Source organism: Callospermophilus lateralis, chromosome 14, assembly GCF_048772815.1.
Source record: "Callospermophilus lateralis isolate mCalLat2 chromosome 14, mCalLat2.hap1, whole genome shotgun sequence".
NCBI lineage: Eukaryota > Metazoa > Chordata > Mammalia > Rodentia > Sciuridae > Callospermophilus > Callospermophilus lateralis.
In genome coordinates this window covers 71,839,590-71,866,472 of record NC_135318.1, presented here as the reverse complement: position 1 = coordinate 71,866,472, position 26,883 = coordinate 71,839,590, and the positions used below count along the sequence as shown (strand labels likewise).

The 26,883-nt window shown below is 35.0% G+C and overlaps 1 protein-coding gene across 2 annotated transcripts in view; it reads right to left on the bottom strand.

The window, feature by feature from the left end:
- Kcmf1 (potassium channel modulatory factor 1) overlaps positions 1 to 26,883 on the bottom strand; it is a 78,503-nt gene that overhangs the window by 22,583 nt on the left and 29,037 nt on the right. For both annotated transcript variants that reach the window (XM_076833014.1, XM_076833015.1), the window contains exons 2-3: positions 10,211 to 10,378; positions 6,715 to 6,854 (exon numbers count right to left, since the gene is read on the bottom strand). In XM_076833014.1, coding sequence (XP_076689129.1) covers positions 6,715 to 6,854; positions 10,211 to 10,378 — 308 coding nt within the window. The remainder of the gene's footprint in view (positions 1 to 6,714; positions 6,855 to 10,210; positions 10,379 to 26,883) is intronic.

Genomic DNA, 26,883 nt, shown 5'->3' with positions numbered 1-26,883 from the left:
ATAATTCTTGTTTAACCAGTATTTTTTTAAACCTGAGAGACAGGGCAGAAAAAGAAGGGGTAGTAGGAGGGAAGAGACAAGGCTGGAGACATTTTTTTAAGGTACCGGGGATTGAACTCAGGATTGAACAGGGGATTGCACAGAGCCTTTATCAACCACAGAGCCATATCCCCAGACCTATTTTGTATTTTATTTAGAGACAGCGTCTCACTGAGTTGCTTAGCACCTCATTATTGCTGAAGCTGGCTCTGATCCTCCTGTCTTAGCCTCAGGAGCAGCTGGGGTTACAGGCATGTGCCACCACACTTCACAAGGCTAGAGACTTTATAAAAAAACTAATGAGTTACCTTATTACGATTTGTCAACAGTTGCCATTGAGCATCTTCAGTTTATACCACCTCTAATATAGGTCTTCCTAAAAGTCCTGCAACACATTTCTATGCACTGACTGGAAATCAGCTGTCTGGACACTGAACCAGATAAACCAGAATTTCATAGGACAGAGAAGAAAGCTTTTTAGTTTGATACCATCCCATTTATCGATTATTGATTGTACTTCTTGTTCTTGAGGAAGTTGGTTTCTAAGCTGATAAGTATGATAGAGTCTGGGGCCTACTTTTTCTTCTAGTAGTCAGATCACTGACTGGAAAAAAAAAAAAAGAAGAACTGCAAATGAAGGTCTCTAATACCTGCTTAGCAGATATTACTTAGCACCTCCCTTCATATCAGACATACTTGCCACTCTGAAAACTGTCTTGTTCATCTTGCCTTATGGGATTTTATTTCAACACAAAAGAAAGTACAGAGCAATAAAATCCCTTCCCCAGAAGCAAGAGAACACCATATTCTCTAGTATTAGGCTCAGATACTAGGCTTAGATTCATGAAAAAGATACTATTACTTTATTCTCATAATAACTTAGATGATTTCTTTCTTGGTTTTCATATCATCTTAAAGAATTTATTTCTTGTAGAAATAGCTTTGCAAATACTATGACATACAGATACAGGGCTACCCTAAAACAAATATGGAATATCTAAACATTTAAAATAATATTTAAAACATAAAGTATTACTATCTGATTTTAAGCAAGTAAATGTGCTCAATACATATTATTTTTAAACATGCAAATCAAACAAGTTCTAAATACAGAAATAATTATTTGGTAGAGTGTCTAGCATTCGTAAGGTTCTGGGTTCTATCCCCAGCATTCTCCCAACACCCCTCCCCCTGCCCCCCTCACACACACACGCAATGAAAGGTACAAATGGTAAGAAGTATTATTATACTCTGATCCACAGTGTCTCCAGCTAAATGCAACTGAATAATATTAATATGGTACTCTTATTTTGGCACTATTGTTAAAAAAAATATTTCAACAAAACAATTAGTTAACACTCTTATTAAATAAAATATTGTTAGCTTACAGAAAAGCAGGAAGTATCCAATTGCACACTTTGATAAAGACTGTAAGCAATTAACAATCAATCAATGTCTATTTTTTCTATATCTGGCTTTTAAATGCTTATCTTTTCTGATTATTCAACTATAATGGAAAAATAGGTGACATTTATAAATATTTAATATATAAATAATGTATAAACAATATTTTAAGAAAATACATAATATAAAATTTGTACAAAATATACAATATATATAATACATATATGGTGGTTCAAACTATTATTTCTCCTAATAAGGAAACATATATTGACAGGTTAGTGCTATATATCGACATATAAAAATTCTATCTTGATAGCTAACCAAGCACTATTATCAATGAGGCACACCCTAAACCCCTCTCCCTAATAAAATTCCCTAAAAAGTCTTACCACATCAGTATAATTCAAACACAATACCACTATGCTATTTCAAAATTAAACTCAATTTCTTGCAAACACATAAAGATTTTCATTCAAAAGGAGCAAATGAGGTCTGGGGCTGAAGCTCAGTGGTAAAGGTCCTGGGTTCAATCTCCAGGAGCGAAAGGGGAGGGAAGGAAAAGTAGCATTAAAATGTACCAAGCAAACCTAAAAACCTGTAGACTGGTCTAACTCCTTTTCTGGAGAGTAATGAAAACAAAGAATAAATAACTGAAATAAAAAATAAAAAGCAAAAAGGTCCCAGCAGTGAATTAATACAAAACTGCTGTGATTATAAACAGAATGTGTTATAATTGTTTACAAGTAAGCCTAAAGTTACTTTTACCTCTTAATCATAATTATTTACTTCCTTATTTTATATTAGTGTCTTGTAGTATACATAATGGTGAAAGTCATTGTAGAATATTCATACATGTACATACATGTACACATAAGATTCATTCCACTGTTCTTCCCTTATCCCATCAATCCCAATCCCCTTCCTCTACTCCACTGATCTTTCATTTATTCATTTCACATAAATTTTGAGGTCTACTAAACAAAAAACTGAAAGGATTACTTATATACCATTAATTAAATGTATAACACGTTTCATTCCAAAACAGAAACCCAAAGGCTCCTCTTCCAGGGGTGGGGGGTGGGGTGGGGTGATATTACTGTGGTTTATATCCAGGGGCACTTTACCACTGACTTACATCCCCAGTCCTGTTTATTTTTTATTTTAAGACAGGGCTTGCTAAATTGCTGAAGCTGGCCTCAAACTCTTGTCCTCCTGGCCTCAGCCTCCTGCGTTGCTAGGATTATACCCATGTGCCATTGTGCCAGTCCCAAAGGCTTTCTAATTAGTTGTAGTGCCAGTTACTTCAACTGAAAGATTTAAGAAAAATAATTTAAAAAATGATGGCTCCTCTGGAATTTTTATTTTTTTATTTTTGGGTGGTGCTAGGGATTGAACCCAGGGCCTCATGCATGCAAGGCAAGCACTCTACCACTGAGCCACAGCCACAGCCCTCAGAGAAAGCACTCCTAATGCCATTCTTTATGCTCTCAAATAGATGCCAAAGAAAAGCTTTTCCAACTTGTATGTCTCTTCCATAATCGTGACCCTTTCAATAGAATCTTCATATTTGCAATATTGTTTGACCTCTCCTGCTGACTTCAAACAGTTGATGGATTTGCATAATTACATATTGTGCTTTCTTCCCATAACCCATATTCCAGCCAGTTGTCCCAACCAACTAAATTGTATATTAATGATGCATATTAATTTTAAAAAACTTGGGCTTAATTTTAAAAGCACAATTTTTATCAAATTTGATGTTTACATAGATTACTTGAAACTAATAACCTATCTATACCATCCTAGGTTTTTCTTTTTAACTAGTAAAGATCTTTACTACACATTCTATGTCACATGTTGTTTTTCATGGTATCTGCTTTTGAAGGATCTTCCTCTTCCTCCATACCCTCAGAATTAAACCTCTTAATCTTAAAGAGGCAGATACCTTGTGGTGGGCCATAAAGTTTCTAGTTAGACAAGGACTACAACATTGTTTTAAAAATTATCCTTCAGTAAACTTTACTAGCTCTGTCAGCTCAGTAAACATTTACAATGATGACAGTGATATTTTCAGTGATTCATCCTCTTGCTTCTAAATGTTCCAAAAGGATGCTGGCTAAAAAAAAATGCTACTCTTGAGTCCTACAAGGAGGTGCAAATTAGGGGTCTAAAGGACCAACAAAGGTAGCAAGGGAACAAAATCAAGACAGTGAATTAGGCATTTAAAAAAAAAATGTTAAGAGAAACAGAAAAAGAGACATAGCAAGTTGTCATGTGAATATAATTGCCCACCCAAACAATGTGATTCAGGAGTCTTGCTAAGTTGTCCAGGCTGGTGTCAACTTATAATCCTCCTTCAGCCTCCCAAATCACTGGGATTACAAATGCATGCCACCACACACAGCTATGAGTCACTCTTGAGCTCCATAATGCAAATAAAAATGTTTGATTTACCACAACTAGAAAAACAGTGTGGAGTAAAGGGGGACACTTTGACATTTATATATAATTGTAACACATGAAGTCCAGAAAACTTCACCTGAAGATTTCTAGAGCTGAGAAGCAAATTCCACCAAGTAGTAGGATTCAAAATCAACATACAAAAATCAATAGCTTTTCTGTGCATCAATAATTAATCCACCAAAGAAATCTGGAAAACAATTTCATTTACAACAGCAAACCCCTCCCCCCAAAAAAACACAACCTAGGAATAAATCTAACCAAAGAGGTGAAAAACCTTTAGAATGAAAAATTTCACAATATTGAAGACAAAAATAAAAGATACTACAGGATAAAAAGACCTTCCATGTTCATGGCTAGGCAGAATTAATATTGTTAAAATGGCCATATTATCAAAAGCAATCAGGGGGCTGGGGTTGTGGCTCAGTGATAGAGCGATTGTCTAGCACATGCTGGGCACAAGGTTCAATCCTCAGTACAACATTTAAAAAAATAAGGGGCTGGGGATATAGCTCAGTTGGTAGAGTGCTTGCCTTGCAAGCACAAGGCCCCGGGTTCAATTCCCAGCGCCACAAAAAGAAAATAATAATTATAATGGGGGCTGGAGCCCAGGCTCAGTTGTAGAGCGCTTGCCCAGCCCGAGTGAATCACTAGGTTCAATTCTCAGCACCACATATAAATTATAGGTCCATTAACAACTAAAAAAATAAATAAATAAAATCAAAAGCAATCTACAGATTCAATGCTATAACCATCAAATACTAATAACATTCTTCACAGAACTAGAAAAAAAAATCCCTAATATTCACATGGAAGAAGAAAAGACCCAAAATAGCCAAAGCAATTCTGAGCAATAAAAGCAATGCTGGATGCATCACAATAACAAATTTCAAATTATACTACAGAGTTACAACCACAAGAATGGGAACCTAATTAGAATAAGTTATATTCCATGAATGTATAATATTTCAAAATATACTGTCATGTATACCTAAAAAGAATAAAATAATAAATTAATTTTAAAAAGAAATACAGATAGCCAAGAAATACACAAAAAAATGTTCAACATCTTTAGCATTTAGGGAAATGCAAATCAAGATATCACTGAGATTTCATCTCACTCCGGTTAAAATGACAATCAGCAAGAATACAAGGAATACTAAATGCTGGTGAGGACATGGGGGAAAAGGTACATTATACACTGTTGGTGGAACTCTAAAATGAGTACAACCACTAAGGCAATCAGTTATAGAGTCTCCTCAAAGCCTAAGGAATAGAACCGCTGTATGGCCCAGGTATACCACTGCTGGTATTTTTCAAAAAGAATTAAAGTCGGCATACTAGAGTGACATATGTACACCATGCTTAAATCAACACAATTCACAACAGCCAAGTTATAAAACCAGCCTAGCTACTGTCAACAGATAAATGAATAAAGAAACTATGGTTTATATTTATATACATAATGGAGATTTATTTAGCCATAAAGAACAAAATTATGCCATTTGCAGGAAAATGGATGGAATTGGAAAATATCATGTCAAGCAAAATATGCCAAATTCAAAGTCATGAGTTATATGTTCACTCTCATATGTGGAAGCTAGGGAGAGGAAAAAAAAAAATAAAAGAAATTCAGGAAAACACAAGGGAGATCAGTAGAATTGAGAAGGGGGGTTCGGGGGCAGTGGGGCGGAGTTAGGAAAAGGAGAGGTGCTGGGAATTGAAGCTGATCAAATAATTTTATGCACGTGTATGAATATGTTACAATGAACCCCACTATATTCTTTGAAGTAAATTATGGTAACTCAATCAAGAATTATACAGCCATTTAAAATTATTTCTCAAACAGCTTTTAAAGACAGAAAATAAGCAGAAAAGAAATAATGTGAAATATTAGCCCAAATTTACACATAAAACTTAAGATTATATTAATATATATACAATTGTTTGTAACAAAATTCCTCAAATTCATTACCTACAGTTCCATATACAGTCTTCATTTACCTCTTATTGGCAATAGTAAAGAGGTGGGAGAAAGACTCTTTTGTGTATATTCATCATTTCTTGAAGAAAACTCCAAAAGGGGACTGGGGGTGTGGCTCAGTGGTAAAGTGCTTGCCTAGCCCGTGTGAGGCCCTGGGTTCAATTCTCAGTGCCGCATATAAATAAATAAAATAAAGGTCTATTGACAACTAAAACATAGATATAAACTCCAAAAGGCTTTTAAGGTAACACTTTGAGTATTATTCTGTGAATCTGACTTTACATTATTGAAAAAGATTAGGAAGGAAGAATTGAGGGACTGCACAGAGTTCTTGCCTAGCAAACAAGATTTGATCTGATGAAAAAACTAAAGAAGTCAGTGATCCACTACAATGAGTGGACAATGGATTACTGTTTAATATACAACCATATACAACCATAGATTTTTAAATATCCTGTTAAGAGTTCCTTATATAAGAAAAATGAAGTTTGTAATAATATGAACAATACTTAAAAAGAGATGCACTGAAGGTTGGCTGGGATCTGTTCAACCTTTTCACAAAGCATTTAATAAAGCTCCTCTGAATTTGGCCAAGACTTCATGCTATGCTGTCAGCAACACAGTAATTAAAGGTTAAAATGAACAAATATCATATGAATGCAGCCTCCTCAAGTTGTAAAATTTTTGTTAAAAGATAATTTTAATAAATATAATGTAAACACTTTCAATATACTAAGTAAGAGATAGATGATAATGACCTTACTTTATCAATGTTAGGAATAACATTTTTCACAATATCATTTTAGACAAAAGACAACTTCACATACCACTTCTGTTGATGTTTCTGCATGTTCAGAAGTAACATGTTCTTGAAGAGATGTCTCTGTGTAGCCCATTTTTCCACAATAGGGACAAGTAAAAGACTGTGGCTGCTCTACAGAGAAAGCTTCCCCACCATAGTACAAATCTGAAAAATAAAGTAGAATTGAATTGAGATATAATTATTAATAGATTTTTAACATATAAAAACATAACCATATGTTACAATACAGAAAAAAGTGCATCTGAATTATCCACCTCACTCTGCCATGGAGTGCTTAAATCCCTCTTTGTTTACATTTCAAACATTTTTATTCCCACAGGGCAACAGACTACCCTTCCCAAAAATTCTTTCCCTAGATAACCTACTACACCTGGCAAAGAAAACAAAGCAAACTACTTTCTCCCTGCTATAGTTTGAAAATCCCCCTAAGGCCCATGTGTATAAAGGCTCATTGAACAGCCTGTGGTGCTAGTGGGATGGGTCATTGAGGATGTGCCCTTGAAGGGAGGTTTGGGACCTTAGCCCCTTTTTCTTTCTCTTTGCTTCCCAGCTTGTCATGAGGAGACTAGGCCTCCTTCACTATGTGTTCCTGCCATAATGTGCTCCTGCCAACACAGGCCCAAAGCAAAAGGGTCAAATATCCACAGACTGAAACCTCTGAAACTATGAGTCAAAATAAATCTTTTCTCCTTTTAAACTGATAATCTCAGTTATTTTGTCACAATGACAAAAAGCTAATGAACTCCTCTTCATATAATTTTGAAAATGATCGTTCCACATGTGTATCTAATTTAATGGTAATTAATTTTTCCTTCTCTCTCTACATTCTGTGGCGACGATAATATCAAGATAAGATTCAGGAAAATGTACTATATACATGTACTCAGAGGGAAAGAATAGACCTCTATGATCAACAGACAACTACCAGATGCTACTATTTGTCTGCGGAACATAAAATTCTTAGAGCAGAAAGTATCCTAGGCATTCAATTTTTGTGGATATGAACTTGAATAGGATACTATCACAATATACTCTGCCCAAATAAGTTACAAAAGAACTACCCAGACAGAGTCTGTGGGAATAATATGTTTGCCTCATTAGTTTATCTTAGGAAATAAGTCTACTTTTCTTCACTTGTAGCACAAAAGAAAATCAAAGTATATTTAATATGCTGTACAACTCTACTTCACTACAAAAAACTGAACCCAGGGCCTCATGCAAGTGCTCTGCCACTAATCTACATCCCCAGTCCCCTACATATTTCTTTAACATTAAACAGGCCATATTTAAGAGAACAGCATAAGATAACTTTTATAAGAAGAAAAAAAATGGAAGTGTTCACTACATGATACACATTTGTTTATTCTTTAGGGGCTGTAAACTTTCTAAATATATATATATAGCATTTTATATATATACATATATGTGTGTATGTAAATATATATGAGAGAGAGACAGACAGACAGACAGACAGACAGACACAGTTTATTATAACAAGATTCACCAGACAAATTTGGGGCAGTTGAGAAGAAAGAAAGAAAGAAAGAATATGTATATAAAAAGAACAGAATTTCCTCACCCAATAAAGGATATCTATCAAAAACCCACAACCAGATGGTGAAATGAGATGGAGATCTCGTTCTTCATACATGTACCTAAAGTACATATATAAAGACACAAATGGTGTGACTCTACTTTGTGAACAACCAGAGACATGAAAAATTATGCTCTACATTTGTACTAGGATGGAAATGCATTCTGCTGTCATGTATAACAAATTAGAATAAATTTATAAAAAAAAAACATTATATCACTGGTAAAAGACTGGATACTTTTCCCCCTAAGATCCAAGATAAGGGTGTTTACTCTTGCCACTTTTATTCAGTATTTTACTAGAGGATCTAACCAGAGAAAATGAAAGGAAGAAGTAAAATGACCTAACTATATCTGTAGATGACATGACCTTGTTTATAGAGAATCCTAAATAATCAAATAAAAAACTATCAGAATTTCAGCAAAAGTGTAGAATACAAGATCTATATATAAAAATCAATTATTTTTCTATACATTTGTAATAACTCCTCCAAAATAAAACAATTTTAATTATAAAAACGAAAAGAAGAAAAAACACTTTGGAATACAATTAAGCAGGTGCAAAATGTATGCTGATAACTATAAAACTTTGTCAAAAGAAAGTATATACCTAAATAAATATAAATAAGTGTATACCTAAGTATATACCTAAAAAAGATATCTATGCTCACTGGCCATCAATTTAATTACTATTAATTATTATAGTTATTAATATTATTAAGACTCTCCAAACTAAACTACAGATTAAATACAATCTCCGTCAAAATCCCTGGTGGTTTCTTTACAAAAACTGACAACTTGATCCTAAAATTCACACAGAAACTCAAAGAGCCAAGAATAACCAAAATAATGCTGAAAAGGAATAAAACTTGGAAGACCCACACACAATTTCAAAACTTACAAACCAATGGAATACACTGAATAAACAGAAATAAACCTCATTAATGGTCAATTTACTTTCAACAAAAGTACCAAGACAATTCACTGGCTAAAGAATAGGTTCTTGGTGCTGGGGTTATGGCTCAGCGGTAAAGCACTCGCCTTGCAAATGCAAGGCCCAGGGTTTGATCCTCAGCACCACATAAAAATTTAAAAAATTAAAAGTATATATATATATATATATATATATATATATATATATATATATATATATATATATTTTTTTTTTTTTTTTTTTTTTTTTTTTTTTTTTTAAAGAATATATTCTTTAAAAAGAACAGATTCTTTAATGATGCTGGGGGCAACAAGATATCCAAAAGAACTGGATACGCAAAAGAATAAAGCTGACCCTCTACCTCAATTCCCTATACAAAAAATTCTGCCAGGCAGTGGTATGTGCCTATAATTACAACTACTCAGGAGGCTGAGGCAAAAGTATCCAAAGTCTAAGGCCAGTGTCAATAACTTTGAAATGCAAATCAAAAGCACTTGAGATACTACTTCATATCCATTATTAAGAAGGGCTATGACCAAAAAACAACAACAAAAAAAAAATACTAATAACAAGTTTTGGCTAGGTAAGAAATTACAGCAGAAATATTATAGCTTTTCTTATAGATGAACAATGACCCTAGTAAATTGTAGAAATGATCTGCATTCTAATAACTAGACCAAGAACTAGTACTTCTGTGCTGCTGATGAGAATAGTTTGATTTTATTCCTTCTTTATTAAAGCACTTTTCTATTTCATACCTTGCCAGGTATGTATTTATTGAAATGGCTTCACAAAAAAGTAAACTATGATTTAGAGACAGAAATACTTAGAATACAATGGCACAATTTATTTTTAATGCATTTTAGCCACCATATTTGCCATTAAAGATAGTTTTAAAACATTTTGCCTTTGCTTCTTCATGCACACATAAAATTCTAAATGACCATTTATTGAAATTTTTTTAAACACTTACCAAAATCTACCCTTGTTAATATGCACTGCATTGGGTGGTCAGTTGTATGCCTTGTTGTTGTTGCACCACTTTCATAACAAGATGCACAAAGATCGTAATCGTAGCAAATTAAACACTTGTATCTGCGACCTCGAAAATTGCCTTTTAAACATGCATCACAGCTGACACCTATAAAAAAAATCCTTAATTAGCAGTTATTAAAGATCACTTTTCATTTCATTTTTATAAGTGTTTAAGATTAATTTTACCCCAAGTATCCCTTCCAAATGACTAAAAACAACATAATAAAATGACATGGGAATTTCCAGCAGTATGATATATAGCAAATTTATACACCAAATAAAAATAACTTAAAAGTCTGGCATGGTGGTGGACACCTGTAATCCCAGCAGCTCAGAAGGCTGAGGCAGGAGGATCACAAGTTCAAAGCTAACCTCAGCAACAATGAGACACTAAGCAACTCAGGGAGACCTGTCTCTAAATAAAATACAAAATAGGACTGGGAATGTGGCTCAGTGACCAAGTGCCCCTGAGTTCAATCCCCAATAATCCCCCCATCGGCCAAAAAAAAAAAAACCATAAAATGTGAAAGTCCCTCAAATAAATGTCATGATAGGTTAACAAAAGAGTAAAAACCAAGGTAAGGAGAAACTGGTAACTAAAGTATTAAAAAAAGCTTTCAGCCCAAGAGCATTTGCCAAAGCAGGTAAAAATCTGAGTTGAGATTTTTTTCCACACATTTTTTATTGGAGTCTTCTAGTCATATATAATGACAGGATTTGTTGTTATATATTCATACATGCACACAATATAACAATATAATTTGGCCAACATCACTCCCTTGAACGTGTCCCCCACACAAACCTTCACCCCCTTAGTCCCTTTCTTCTTTGGAATTCTTTGATTTTCATGTTTCTTTTCCTTTTTCCTCTCTATCTTTCACATATGAAAAAAAAGCATAAAATCCTTGACCTTCTGAGTTTGACTTATTTCACTTAACATAATAATCTCTAGTTCCATCAATTTTCCTTCAAATGACAATTTCATTTGTCTTTATGGCTGAGTAAATGAGTTTAGATTTCCATAGCATTGTAGGACAAAGATTAAAAGCTAGTAAATGTGGGTATCTACAAGAAGTTTCCTCATAAAACTGAGACCTTAATATACTCTCAATATATGGGTGAGAAACCCTCCTAAGGGAATTACAAAAATTCCTCTAGTGAAGCTCTAGTGAAGCTCCCCCATTCCCACATAGAGGATAGGCGGGAGGGGGGGATAACAACAACAACCAAAAAAAAAAAACTGAAAAATTTTAATCACAAAGCAGTCCTCTTACAGGTTTAGAGCCCAAATTAAACCATTTAAAAAAACCCGAGTGAAGAATTTAAAGTTGACAGGTGTGGTAGCACACTCCTATAATTCTAGTAACTTGAGAGGCTGAAGCAGGAAGTTCCCGACATCAAAACCAGCCTAAATTCTGACAAATTAGTCAGAATTTGTCTCAAAATAAAAAATAAAAAGGGTTGAAGATGTAGCTCAGTAGTAAAGTGCCCTTGGATTTAATCCTCAGTACCCAGCCCCCACCTAAAAGAATTTAAAGCCCATCTTATATTAGTATTGCCACAAAGATTTGGCAGGAATAAACTTCTGAGAAATGAGTAGGCTTTAACTCAGCAAGTACACAGAAGAAATAAAGCTACCTCAGAAAGAACTAGCAGAACTAGCAGATTCAGATTGTCACAGTTCATACTAAAATTGGATAATAAGTAACAATTCTTAATACATTGAAAGAAAGAAGATTGAAGAGGCAGCCTGCAGATCTACAAATGAACCAAAGGACTTCAAATTTTTTAAAAAACTTAAATTAAAAGTTAAAACTCAATGGGCAGGTTTAACATTAGAAAGTCTTTTACTTATGTGTGATATGCCTGTTTATGCACAAAACTCACACATAGCCAAACTACTAGAATTAAATATTAAGCAACAGTTCTAGGCACCAATTAAGAAAACATGATTATTTCACTTTAAAAGAGAAAAACTATTACTAAAAAATATCATTTATAATTCTGCCTAATCAAATTCCAAGAAAGAAAGTAAATTAGTGATTATCAGAGATTAGGAGTTATTATTTAATGGTTACAGATTTTTGTTTTAGATAGGTGATGGAGAGGTGGAACTATCTGGAACTAGATATGTAGTGATGGTTGTACAACAATGTAAATATATTTAATGTCCCTGAATTGCATGTTCAAAAGGATTAAAATGCTAAGTTTTATGTTGTGTGTGTGTATATATATACATATATACATTTTATATATCTCCCACACATTTTACAATTTTAAAAAACAGGCCATTTGCAATAGCATTTTTTAAAAATGCCTATGACTAAATCTAAACAAAGATAGGAATTCTCAGTAAAAAAAATTCTAATCAAAAGAATTTTTTGTGGAACATGATAAACTAGCTCAAATTTTTAAGCAGATTACAAAGGACCTGGAACAGTCAAGAGATCCCTAAAGAAAACTAAAATGAAAGGACTTGTTTAACGTTTTTCAGAACTGCAATAATAAATACAAAGATGAATAATAAAGTTGTAATAGTTACAAAGGAAGACAGTAAATGGCATTGGAAAGGTGATTACTCATATTGGACCCATATCCCAGACACAAAAATCAATTCCACATGGTTTAAAAACAAATGCAAACAAAAGGGGGGGTGGGGATTTCCAGAAGGCAATATTGAAAAGTACTTTTAAGAACTCAAAGTAGGAAATGATTTTTTAAATCAATCTCTCTCCCCATTGCTCCCCCGACAGTCTATATCATAATAGATTCAACCACAATAAGACTTTTTCTTCATCTTTAAACAATCCACAGTGACTGAAAAGACAAGGTCCACAAACTAATGGTATGTACAATATATATATCATACATAACAAAGTTTGTTATTTATAATACATTAAGAACTCCGAGTCAAATTCCAGCAGCTTGGGAGTCTGAGGTAGGAAGATCCTAAATTCAAAGTCAGCCTCAGCAGTTTAGTAAGACCCTGTCTCAAATAAAAAAAAAAGGGGGGGTGGGGTGGAGGAGGACTAGGGATGTGGTTCATTGTTTAAGCACCTCTGGGTTCAATCCCTGGATCCCTGGTACCAAAAAAAGGAAAGAAAAAAACTTCGATGTAGGGCCTGGGGATATGGCTCAAGCGGTAGCGCTTGCCTGGCATGCGTGCGGCCCAGGTTCAATCCTCAGCACCACATACAAACAAAGATGTTGTGTCCGCCGATAACTAAAAAATAAGTAAATATTAAAATTCTCTCTCAAAAAAAAAAAAAAAAGACTCCCGATGTATCAATAGGAAAATGACTAACACCCAATTTTAAAAAGGCAAACTGTCAATGAGTACTCAAAGAACAAACAAAAATATCCAATTAACATATGAAAAAGACAATCTCCCTACTCATCAAAAACATGTGGAAATAAGCCTGACATGGTGATGTACACCTATAATCCAGTAACTTTGGAGGCTTAGGCAGGAGAATTACAAGTTCATAACCAGCCTTGGCAACTAGTGAGGCCATCTCAAAATAAAAAGAAGTGGAAGATAGTTCAGTGGTAGAGCACCCCTGAAATCAATTCCTATTACTTTATAAAGAAGAAAAAAGTGCAAATAAAACCATGATGAGCTATCATTTCACATCTGAAAAACTAGTAATTATATGATATATGATACAAAGACCAAGACTGAAAGAAATGGCTTGGGGAAGCAGTTCAGTGGTAGAGAAGAGTCCCTACCCAATAGATGCAAAGTTCAACCCCCAGTAACACCACACACACACACACACAAAAAAAAAAAAAAACAATTACAGAAATAATTTAGACCTTGCTGATCAACGTATACCTCAGCCAAATCACTTTGAACAAATTGAACATGTATACTTTCTATGATATTATAATACATTCTTAAATATATTCCCAGAGGAATCTTCTGCATGTACACCATGTAATATGTTCTAGTTTCTTGGGTTGAAAAAAATCAAGCCCTATCCCCAAGGAGCTAACATTTTAGTGGGTGATGAACAGCATAAAAACAAAGTAGATTATGAAGCTATGGAGAAAAACTGAGCAAAATTTAGCTTAATATAAAAAGGTAATATTTGAACAAGAAGATGATATATTTCCAAGTTTACCTATTCAAAATAGCTTCCATTCATGACAATGCTTTAAGCAGAACACTAAAAATATTGAACAGGAATAAATGTCTATTTAATTACTGGATATAATAACCTTGACAAATGTAGTATGAGTTTAGATGCCAGGAAAGTAAAACCAGTTCTGCACACTAACTTATTTAGTGTGTGGGCTGTCTGACATTACTCTGTGGGTTTGCCATGGTATAGATCCTTACTGACATATGTAAATGAACAAAGGCTAAGGTAATTAATTGTTCGAGGCAGCACTATCCAGTGTCAATAAAAAGAAACTGATGGTGCTTGTCCCTTATCTACTCTATTCTTCTGATTTAATTTGAAACCATCTAAATGGTTCACTAAATGGTGTTTTACTTACAGCCTAGCTTGTGTTAGTCAGCTTTTTGCCACTATGACCAAAATAGTTGACAAGAACAACATAAGAGGAGGAAACATTTATTCTGGACTCACAGTTTTCAGAGATTCAGTGCACAGTCAGCCAACTACATTGGTCTGGGCTTAAGGTGAAGCAGAACATTACTACAGAAGAGTATGATGGAGGAAAGCCACTAAGCTGATGGCAGCCAGGAAGCAGAGAAGGGAAGGGACCATCAACAAATAGTATTCCAGGCCACACCCCCAGTGACCTACCTACTCCAGTCACAGTCTGCCTACAGATGGTACAGTTACCACCCAGTATCTGCTCAAAATTGTTCTTATATCAAGTGAATTAATCCATTGATTAGGTTAGAGCTCTCATAATATAATTATTTTACCTCTGAACATTCTTGTGTTATCTAACATATGAGCTTTTCAGGGACATCTCATATCCAAATCATAGCACAGCTGAATCTAGTAATAATTAAGTCTTTAAGTAACAAGCCTACCCACTCTACCCCCAGCATTGTGGGGATCAAATCTATGGCCTTGTATACACAAAGCAAGCATTCTATCACTGGACAGGCAAGCTCAGTCAAGAAAGAGGTTTTTGGCTGGGGGTGGAATTCAGTGTTAGAGCATGTGTGAGACCATGGGGTTCAATCCCCAGGACCCAATCCTCCCCATAAAATAAAGAAAAAAAGGAACAGGTTGTTGTTGTTGTTTAATTTATTAACTATTTTTGTGGTTATCATTTCTATATGTATTTTTCTAGATGCTTAAACAATGAAAGACATTACTCAAGGTCATTATTTCTAATACAAACATTAAAATTTTCAACAGTTTTCTCAAAATACAAGTCAGATTTTATAATTAATGGGGCAAGATGTCTAGACAGGGTTGTATGTGTGTGTGTGTGTCTGTGTGTGTGTGTGTGTCTATCTGTCTGCTGTCCTTTCTCGCTCTGCTTATAACAGCTGTAAATCCTGTCCTTCGATTCCTTATGTAGTCACAAACTTCTTGTGTCATTTTCCCCCCAGCACATAGGGATTGAACCCAGGGCACTCTGCCACCAAGCTACATTCCCCAGCCCCCCCCCCCCTTTTTTAAATTTTGAAACAGGATCTCACTAAATTGCCAAGGATGGTCTCAAATTTGTGATCCTCCTTCCTAAGTCATCTGAGTACCTGGGATTACAGGCATATGCCAACACACCCAGCTAATATTTAATTTTATAGAAGACTTCATATTATCTTTGACATGAAAGTCTCTAAATGAAAGTACAGAGGCATTTGCCACAGTTTCTCAACAGCAACCTACTCTCCCTACTCCATGCGTGCAGAATCACTCACTCTCATTTAGCTTTGAGAAAGACATCAGGTTTCCCACTTAAAACAGTCCCTTCTATGTATACCTGTAAGAATTTATGTCATTTTATGGAACAGAATAACAAAACTTGTTCCTTTAGTGTTAACTACAGGTAACTTAAAGGTTTCTACTAAAGAAAACAAGTTAGCTCTTTGCTCAAGTCTCTTGATTAACAGAAGTGGTAATACCTGGAGCCTCAGGGAAAGCTGAAACAGAGTTAAGTGGCATATGTAAAACTATTGATTCCTTCACAGAAAGACTTAAGTTGCTTCTGATGAGAAATCAATGTTATATTTAAGATATTAAGAATTAAAGTTTCTATAGAAAAGTACTGGACAGAAACAAATGAAAATATTTGCAATAAAGTTTTGCTTTGAGAGTCAAGGCTGGAGGACCACTGGTTGTCTATTCAGCACTGAGATCTATTAGATTAAAAATAATTGTTAGGGTTGAGGTGGTGGTGAGGAGGAGCTGCCTAGCACCAAAAAAAAAAAAAAAAAAAAAAAAGAGAGAGAGAGAAAGATATAGACTCCATGTACTGTTTTCCTGCAAAATCTGAGTTAACCAAATAATAAAATATGCAATTTGTTGTTTTAATTATATAGCTTCAGTCATACCAGATTATAAGGAAGTTCAGACAATCTCTAGTTTGAAAATGGTAACAAGCACAAGCCAAATAATATGATGATGATGGGATATTTGTGATACTTTATCTGATCAAGTTCATTTATCTTGCTAAGAAATATGGTTTAACCTCAATTTTGACATGGACACAGGTAAAATCCAAATAAAAAGACCAGTGTACATTTGACATGTCCTACCCATTATATCTGAACATATTTCTATCCTAGACATTTTACCTTATATTTAGCAGTTCTGAAAAATAAATACATAAAAGCTATGAATAAAAATCAGAGAGAAAGAATGTTCCCTCTAGTGGGAACAGATTTTTTAAAAACCACTGAAATAATATGTAAAAATATTTTTCTTCCTTATTTAAAGAAAAAATTAAACAAAGAGGTATTTATATTTATTGGTTTACAGTTTTTTAAAGGGGAAAACCTGACAGGCACAATGGCTCCTGTTACCCCAGCAACCTGGGAGGTTTAGCAGAAAGGTTGCAAGGTCAGTTTCAGCAACTTAGACCACGTCTCAAAAAGAAAAAATAAGAAGGGTGGGGGATGTACCTCAGTGGTAAAGTACCCCTGGATTCAATCCCCAGTCCCCAAACAAAAATAAAATAGTAAAAAAAAATTAAAAATTAAATAATAAATAATTTTAAAAGGTGAGAATTTTAAAATTATTTTAAAATTTAAAATAATTTTAAAGTTATTTATTTTAATAATAACTTTTAAATTATTTATTATTAAAATAATAAATAATTTTAAAAGGTTGATAGTATCAGATTGTTATCTCTTCAAATCCCATACATCACTCAAAGTTTGACTTTTCTAAAAAGAATGGATATTCTACACAATAATCGTAACATTGAGAACTGCACAAAGAAGTTATACTATTAAAATAACTTCACAAGATAATTTCCAAGAAAAGGCTCCTTGCATCTATAAACTCATGCAGCCCTTTGAAGAGGACCTCAGATGAACATGAAAGCAATTAAAGAAATACCTAAAATTATGTTGCTTAATGAAGAAAGTAAAAGAATATGTCCAGAAGTGAGTTTGCAAGAGGAAGGAATCAAAGACAAATTTTAAAATACTTCATAAGCTGGAATCCTAAATTAGGAGTAGAAAGCTTTTCCCCCTTCTATGTAAGAACTGCAGGGGATTTCCTCCTTTATATCTTGGGAGGGGAGATAGTAGGGGATAGGAAAGGCAGCAGAATACAACAGTCACTAATATGGCATTATGTAAACATTGTGAATGTGTAACTGATGTGATTCTGCAATTTGTATTTGGGGTAAAAATGGAAGTGCACAACTCACTTGAATGAAATGTATGAAAGATGAAAAAAATAAAAAAAAATTTAAAAAAAGAACTGCAGGGGAAATAAAAAGAAACGATGTCTTGGAAAAGTAAAGAGTAATTTTGGGGGTTTGTTTCTTAAAGAAAAAAATAAAGTACCTTAATTATTTTTAGAATTAGAAACAGAACAAAATCTTATATATTAAATATGTATACAATTTTGTATATTTATTTTTAAAAATGCATGCCATGTTTTACAAGAGAGAAAATCGGGTGCAGAGACCCATACAAACAAGAAAAACAGAAATGAGGATGGGAATATACAGTAGGGAAGAATAAGATACAGCAGAAAGGGAGCCAAACAGTTGAGAAGAATATTAGAGAAGAGAGAAGCTTAGTAAGTAGGCCTTGCAGTGTATGCTCTTCCACTTAGTTTTCTTGTGCAAAACTCTGATGCATTCATTCAGCAATTTAAAACAATCTTTTCTGTACTAGGAATCCATTTTTCTATATTTTCTTTTTACTCTCAGGTGAATTCTGGAAAATTTGTATTATAAGGAGCATCCATTCATCCATCCTTTCCTTATTTACTAAGTATCTACTAAGTGCCAAAAAACAACAATGTATTTGCTGAAGGGTACTAAGAATGACACTCAGAGTTAGGGTGAGTGTTTGGGACGCACAAGGCCCTGGGTTCAAGACCTAGTTCCGCCAATACTCCCCCCCCCCCGCCCCGGGGGAAAAAAAGCCACACAGAGCTTATACTCTAATTTGTATTAGTAGCAACTTCGTTATTAATTATATGCCAGATGATTTACATATATTACTTTATCAATCTTCACTGAGTCAAGAAGTAGGTAAAGAGTGTGATGAAACTTATTCAAAGTCAGTTCAACTCTGCCCAAAAAAGTAGATGAATAGATAGCTGGATATTATATTTAAGGAGTTCCTTGCAAACTTTGCAAAGAAGAAAGTTTAATTCATTTCTATGTTTTGGGGGGTAGAGGAACAACTGACTGATTTTCTTAACTTTAAAGAATTCATCTATATGCTTATTCACAGGTAACGCATGCCTAGCCTGCAAACAGAAACTTATCTTAGTGCCAATGGTCTTGTTATCATAAGTGATCCTAAGAACAGCCTCTCGGAGTTTCTTACCTAGAAATAGAAAGTTTCTACATTACTCAACCAATTGAGATTCAGCCATGATTAGAACTACTTTCTAACTTCTAGAAGAGGTATACAAGGAGTACCTGGAACAATGTAGGAATTCATTGAAAACCTGCTCAATGAACAAAATGAATGAAAAGACATCTTCATTTCATCTGATGTAACATAACATTACATTAATCATAAAAGAGAAAAGAGGAAAAGGTATTAAATGAGCAAATGGTGAAAGTAAAGGGAGAAAAAGAAAGCGATGACCAAGTACTTGTTTCTTATAAGACGGGAAAAAATTAAATAGGCAAGAATGCCTTTAATTTTAGGCACCAGCTACTAGGTGATAAAATTAGCCCAGGAGAGCTTGGTTGCAAGTAATAAGTGATAATGTAGCAGTTGGATGGGAAACAGGTTAAGAAACCAATCCTTTGTTAACCATAGTTTTGTGGTAATTTTATACGTAAAAAAATCAGACTATAAAAAAGTACTTTTATATTTGAAAATAATTTTTACATTTGAAAATACTTGAAAAGTATTTTCAAATCAGGTGTGGTAATGCGTACCTGTAACCTCAGCAACTCAAGAGGAGGATCACAAGTTTTAGGCCAGCCTTGTCAATGTAGCAACCCAATCTCAAAAAAAAGAAGGAGGGGGCTGGGGATGCAGCTCAGTGATGGTGTTCCAGGAGGTTCAATCCCCAGTACAACCAACAACAACAAAAAAGTGTTTTCAGGACTGGGAGGGTAGTTCAGAAACTGAAGCACTTGAGCTACCATGTATAAGGCCCTGGGTTCAATTCCCATAACCACAAAAGGAGGCAAGGGAAAACCCTAGTGTAAAATGTCCCTAGCTAATTTAAAAAATACATGCTAGACAGAAACTACTCCAAAAAGAGAGATTGGTTTAGGCTCAAAGCCACCACCTAAAAGACAAAAGACCTAAATTTAGGAAAAGTGATAAATTTTATGAAATATCCAGCAATGTCATGAGTATTTTACAGAGACTTATAAGGACAATCTAGTAATAAACAAATTAAATTTCAAACTTGTAGAAGTAATCTAGAAAAAAACACTTAAAAGGGCCTATTATAGAAAGACACAGTGGTACATGCCTGTAATCCCAGTGGCTCTGAAAGGCTGAGGCAGAATGATCACAAGTTCAAGGCCAGCCATAGCAACTTAGGCCGTAAGCAACTTAGGGAGACCGTGTCTCTAAATAAAAATACAAAAAAAAAAAAAAAAAAAAGGGGGGGGTGTTCAGTGGTAAAGACACCCTGGGTCCAATCCCTGGTACAAAAAAAAGAAAAAAAAACTGACATACACATAAGAATTTCCCTTAAATTACCTCTAACCAGCAATGTTCCCTTAATAAATAAAGGTTTACTGTCCTTGATGTTCTTGACACCTGCTAAATACTTGATTGCTGAACTATTACTGTTCTTTTATAGATAACTGAGACACATAGACACAAAGTAACTTGCTCCAAAGGCATACAAGAATTAAGTGACAAACCAGTGATTAAGATGAAAGTCACTGGGGTTGTGGTTCAGTGGTAGAGTGCTCACCTAAAACATGCAAGGCCCTGGGTTCAATCCTCAGTACCACATAAAAATAAAGGTATTGTGTCCAACTACAACTAAAAAATAAATATTGAAAAAAAAAAAGATGAAAGTCACTGCATTGGGGTTGTAGCTCAGTGGTAGAGTGCTTGCGAGGCACTGGATTCAATCCTCAGCACCACATAAAAATAAATGAATAAATGAAATAAAAGGTATTGTATCCATCTACAACTAAAAATATTTTTTCAATAAAGGTAAAAGTCTCCTACTGACACTTATCTTTTTAACCATCTGGATATCCCCCTTTCATTTTGTGAATGTCTTCAGAACTTTTATTTACTGTGATTTAGGGATATATATTTGGTGTCATATTTACTTTCTTTCCTCAACTTTTTATATTAGAACACTTAATTTTACCAATTGCATCACTTCTCCAGAATGCAACCCTAAGACTAAAGAGTTACTGTGAGGACATATATTTATTTTCAGATAATCAAATAGTTTTACCTAAGACACTATGTTTTTAGTTTTTAGTCTAGAGTAGTGTTTTCTTAACTCTGAAAACCCAAGCCCTTAGTGATAAGAATTTCAAAGCTCTGCCATCTTATTTATCCTAAAGTTTTTTTTTCAATAAACAAGAAATGTATCTGGTCTTTCTCCTTCATAACCTTAATTTGTATGCACCAATATAATTCTCAAAAACATTGATTTATTTTCAACTATTGTCTTTTTAAATATATAAAGAAATCTTGCCTAAGTACATCTTCAGAAATGGAAATCAAACTATGGCACATGATATCACATATTATGAAATACTAGAAAACTACACTCTATGAACTAGACTTACAAATCCCCACAAAAACAAGGTACAATAGATACATAATTTATGGAACTATTTATGTAAATTTTTAAATATACAACAATGATATATAACGGTTTACAGATACATACTTACATGGGAAAACATACTGAAATGTGTGTGGGAATGACACACACCAGCAACAAAAAAGTGATGACTTCTGAAGGGTAAAGGCTGAGGATATATCTCAGTGGTCAAGTGCTTTCCTAGCACTGGAGAGGCTCTAGGTTCCATTCCTAGCACTGCCAAAAAAAAAAAAAGAGGGCCTGCCCATCTACCTATATTTTTAATGTGTATTTCTTTGTATATGTTTAAAACTTTTCATTAAAAAAAATAAAATAAAATGTGAGCAAATTTCCTAATCCATCTGAGTGTAAAGGAGAATATGAGATTATTTTTGTTTTTATGGTACTGGGGGGGGGGGTCAAACTCAGGTCTTCATGCATACTAGCTAAATAGTAAGATGATTTTTAGTGACAGGATGTATAGTTTCGTGATAAGGTATAAATGGATAAAATAGATGACCTAGAAAATGAAATAAAACTATCCTTTTTTTGTTCCCCAGAACTAGATGCTATATCCCTTACCTGCCGATTCCTACATAGTCATTGAGTTTAAGAGATGTCTAGGCGGGTTTAGTTATTTAGGAAGCCAATATGAAGAGCCTACTACTGGGCTTTGAAAATAGAATCTATAGATGTTTAGAATGCCCTCTCAACATATATTTGGCCAATAATGTACAAAGAATAACAGGCAACTTATGGCCTAGCAGACAGACTACATGTCTGTCTTGAGAGAGAAGCATGTTACTTCAAACTAAAGATGAAATATATTTAATGGGATCCTCCTATCTTGGAATTTCTTGGTCTATTGGCCAAGTACTTTTAAACTGATTTTCTCCAACTATTTAAGGAGGAAAGGAAGAAACTTCTGAAAACCCTAATAAACAGAACAGAAAACATACTATTTGCTTAATGTTATTTGTTTAATGATATTTGAGCTAGAAATATCTGCACATGTATCTGTAATAAATTCCCAGTAAAAGTAAGGCACAAGACAGCTCTTTCTACAGTAGTGGAAAAAGATTTGTCCTGGATATGTATTAGAAGATACTGACTTGTCCCAGTCTCACCCTAATGCAACACTTACTACCAAGCAGTCCCTCAGTATCTCTTTTACAGAGCAGTGCCTCAAATACCACCTCTTTAAACACTGAAACACAACATCAGGAACCCCCTGTACAAAGATGGTTATTTCAAATCTAGTCTATCAAAAAAACACCATCAACAAGAACTCAGTAACTTTCTCCTCTTTTCCAGGCTAACCAATTTTAATGGGACTTACAGCAGACATAAAGCTCTGTACAGGTTCAGAAATAATTAACATACAGAATGAAGCTATCACTTAACTCATCTTAATTTTCTTCAATTAAAAAAACACAAAAGAGGAAATATAATAATCTCTTTATGTTGCAGGACTATCATAGGCACATAAACATCCATTTTCCCCCCAAGGGCATTTCAAATAAAGTAGGATGTTGATTGTTGTTAGTCCTGTACCTCAGCTCCAAGCCCATTCTTCAGGGAGGGGAAAGGCTACTGGTATTAATTCTGTGGTGGCAGGAAATAATACAAAGCATTCCCCTGCCCCAAAATGTCAATGATACCAAGTTTAAAAAAGACAAAGACCTAGGATCTGCCAACTCTATTATCCAGACACCCTTGGAAACTGTCTTCTGGTTCACCTTCTGCCAATGGAGGCCCAAAGGGAGAAAGAAAACCAGAAAGTGGTCAGTATTCCTCCAGCATCACAGAGGCTCTTGTAATAGCTTGTTTGAGCCCCATCAACGCCAGCCAGCTGCAACCCACTTAGGAGGCCAAGTACCAGCTAACTATGTGGAGATAAGTAACCCCAGCTTTTCCTTCTTCTTTTTTTCTTTTCTTATGTGATGTTGAGGATTCAACCCAGTGCTTCACATGTGCTACGTAAGGGCTCTACCACTAAGCTACAACCCCATTCCCCTCATCTTTTCCCTTTTTACAATAATGGGAATGTCCTTCAATTGTCCAATGTAGTTGAAAGCAATTAAAGTGCCTTGGCAGCTGAGGGCCCAGCAGCAAGGAGCACACCAACTGAGCACCCAGCTTTTGGTGTCTAAACAGCATCTTCTACTAGAAAGATGCAGAGTTCCTTGGAGATATGGCTGACCTCAAGGCAGGGCAAATCCATAGGCCTGACCCACTCTGACACACTTCTGAAATGAGTGATCCAGAAATGATACAGAAAGACTGATGAGGACATGGCAAAAGGACATGAAAAAAAACCTTCAAGAGGCTCCCACTGGCTAAACTGGACACAAACTGAACATCAAATGAATAACAGAAATAACAGATTTATAACCCACTGAATAACAAAGGAATCCACAAGTCCATACTGATATAAAGAAAAAAATAAATCAGGGAGGATGAAATATTTTAAAAAAAAAAAAAAGTCTTGGGCTGGGGCTATAGCTCAGTGGTAGAGTGCCAGTGTGAGGCACTGGGTTCGATCCTCAGCCACCATATAAAAATAAAGACTATGTCCATCTATTTTTTATATATATATATATATATATATATATATATATTATAAAGAGTCTTCTTTATGGAAGTTATACTGATAATGACTTTAAATTCCAACTTTTACTGTAGCTTTGCTGTCCAGTGTAGTAGCCACTAGCCACATGTGAATATTTTAAACTTAACAATTTGAAATTCAGTTCCTCAATGGCACTAGACACATTTTAAGTACTCATGGGGCTACTGGCCACTATATTGGACACTGATGTACTGAACAATGGCATTTGAGACTCTGAGTCATAATTTTGTGAAAATGTATCCTAGACTAGAGGATTTCTGATCAAGGGAATTCAAGGGTTCATTAACAAAGCATACTTTAGTGAAAACAGGGAGGGGGGATGTGAAATTGGGTAACTAAATCCTCACAAGAAGGGAGGGAGAAGGAAGGGAAGAAAAGAGTAAAAGAGAAAAAAAAAAATAGAACATAAAAGGAACACAAGTCCAGGAGCTTCAAAATTCTGAAAAGGAGAAAATAATCAACAGTAGGGGATAGGAAAGGCAGCAGAATACAACAGTCACTAATATGGCATTATGTAAAAATGTGAATGTGTAACTGATGTGATTCTGCAATTTGTATTTGGGGTAAAAATGGGAGTTCATAACTCACTTGAATCAAATGTATGAAAGATGATATATCATGAGCTTTGTAATGTTTTGAACCAATAAAAAAAAAATCAACAGAATAATTCAAGAAACTTCTCCAAAATAAGAATATGAAATGACAGACTGAAAGTGTCCACAAAGCATTCAACACAATGAATTAAACAAAAAAAGAAAGGACCTAAACCAATTGTTCTTGTTTCAGAAGAGCAATCAAAAAAAGAGATTCTACTAACTTCCACGTGACAGGTAAGAAAAAGGAGTAGAGATCACACAAAGATGAAAAATCTGCTGTTTTCAAAAGGAACATAGGACACTAAAAGGTAATGCACATGATAATGTCAACGAAGTTCCAAAGAATTTCCAAATTAATTCTATGCCTGGAAATTATCATTCAGTATACTGTAGTAGAACAACATTTTCAAGCATGTTGAGGCCGAAAAGAATTACTTCCCATGCACACTTTCTCTGTAAACCACAAAAGCATGTACTTTTGTCATGTACAGAGGAAGCTAGAAATCAGGAGATCCAATCTGAGAGAAAAGCAATGAAAATCACCAGGTAGACAATGCAGGGAGAACTCCCATGCACAAAGTAAACACACACCTGTGTAACCAATGTTTTATACCACGTAACATTACCAGAACCCAAAGGCCTAGCCCATTTCTATTGACTGCCCCAAGTTATCATCCCAAACACAGTAGGTTAAATTTGCCTGCTTTATGTATATATACATAAAAATATATCAATACTTGCAGCGCTTTCACTGTCATTGAGATACACGTTTCCGGCTGAAATTCACAGCTCAGACAAAATAAGGCAATTCTCTGCTTCCTTGTTTCAGCTTTCATACTGTAAACAAGTGTACTTTTCATGCCCTATTTAGTGTTTTCCCCTGTGCTGTTTGTTGGGGATTTCACTACTTAAAATGCTCCCCTCCTGCCTCAGTAATGATGAAGTTCTGCCATGTGTCCCAAAATCAATTAGATAATTAGTTTACGCATGAGTTATAGTGTTATTGGCCATGAGTTCAATGTTAATCAATCAACATTATTTTTTAAATATCCTTTGCAAGATGCAGTGGCACATGCCTGTAATTCCAGCAACTCAGGAGGCTTAGGCAGGAAGATCCCAAGTTCAAAGCCAGCCTCAGCAACTTAGCTAGGTCCTAGGTAACTTAGCAAGACCCCGTTCCAAAATACAAAAGGATGGGATTTGGCTCAGTGCTTAAGTGCCTGAGTTCAATCCCTGGTAGAAGGAAGGAAGGGCTGGAGGGAGGGAGGGAGGGAGGGAGGGAGGGAGGAAAAAAACAAAAGAATCCTTCAACAGAAATACACATAAAATAAGGTTATATATTATGGTCAGAGCTCACAGGAACCTAACCTTTTTATTTCCTCTAGGAACAGAGGTTTGTATTTGCTAACTCAGTACATGTGTCAACTTTACAAACTACAACTATCACATGTAAAAAGAAATGAAAACATTCATTCTCATTCTTTCATCCATCCTCCCTCCCCTCCCTCCCCTCCCTCCCCCCTCCTCTCTCATTTTCTTTTTAACCTAATGACATAATGGAATCTGAGGACTATGGGCCAGGTACAGCTTCTTATCTGGAGTTGGCTGGTCTTGCAAGTGTGCTGATAAAATTTCTGCTTTGCCCTCCAGGAAGAGAAAGGGTTGGCTCAGAACTTGGTTCACTCCAAGGAAGCACCCAGCTCTAACCTGCTCCTAGGAGCTAGAGATAGGCCACAGTGATCAGGAGCTCTCTGACCACATCTCTGCTAGAAATCCAGCTTGATCCAATGACAGTCCAGCAACAGCTCCCTCCCTCCAGGGTGAGTCCTGAGTTTCCAAGGACCATTTGCGATCTGGCCCATTTATGACTTCTTCATAAAATAAGGTTATATATTGACTCCTTTGAAGGGTCTCTCAGGAATTCCTGGGGGAATTGAAGGTAGACCTTGCTCAGGTTCCCTTTTCCTAGGAGCATCATCTAAGGGTTCAACTACCCTTCTCTTACACA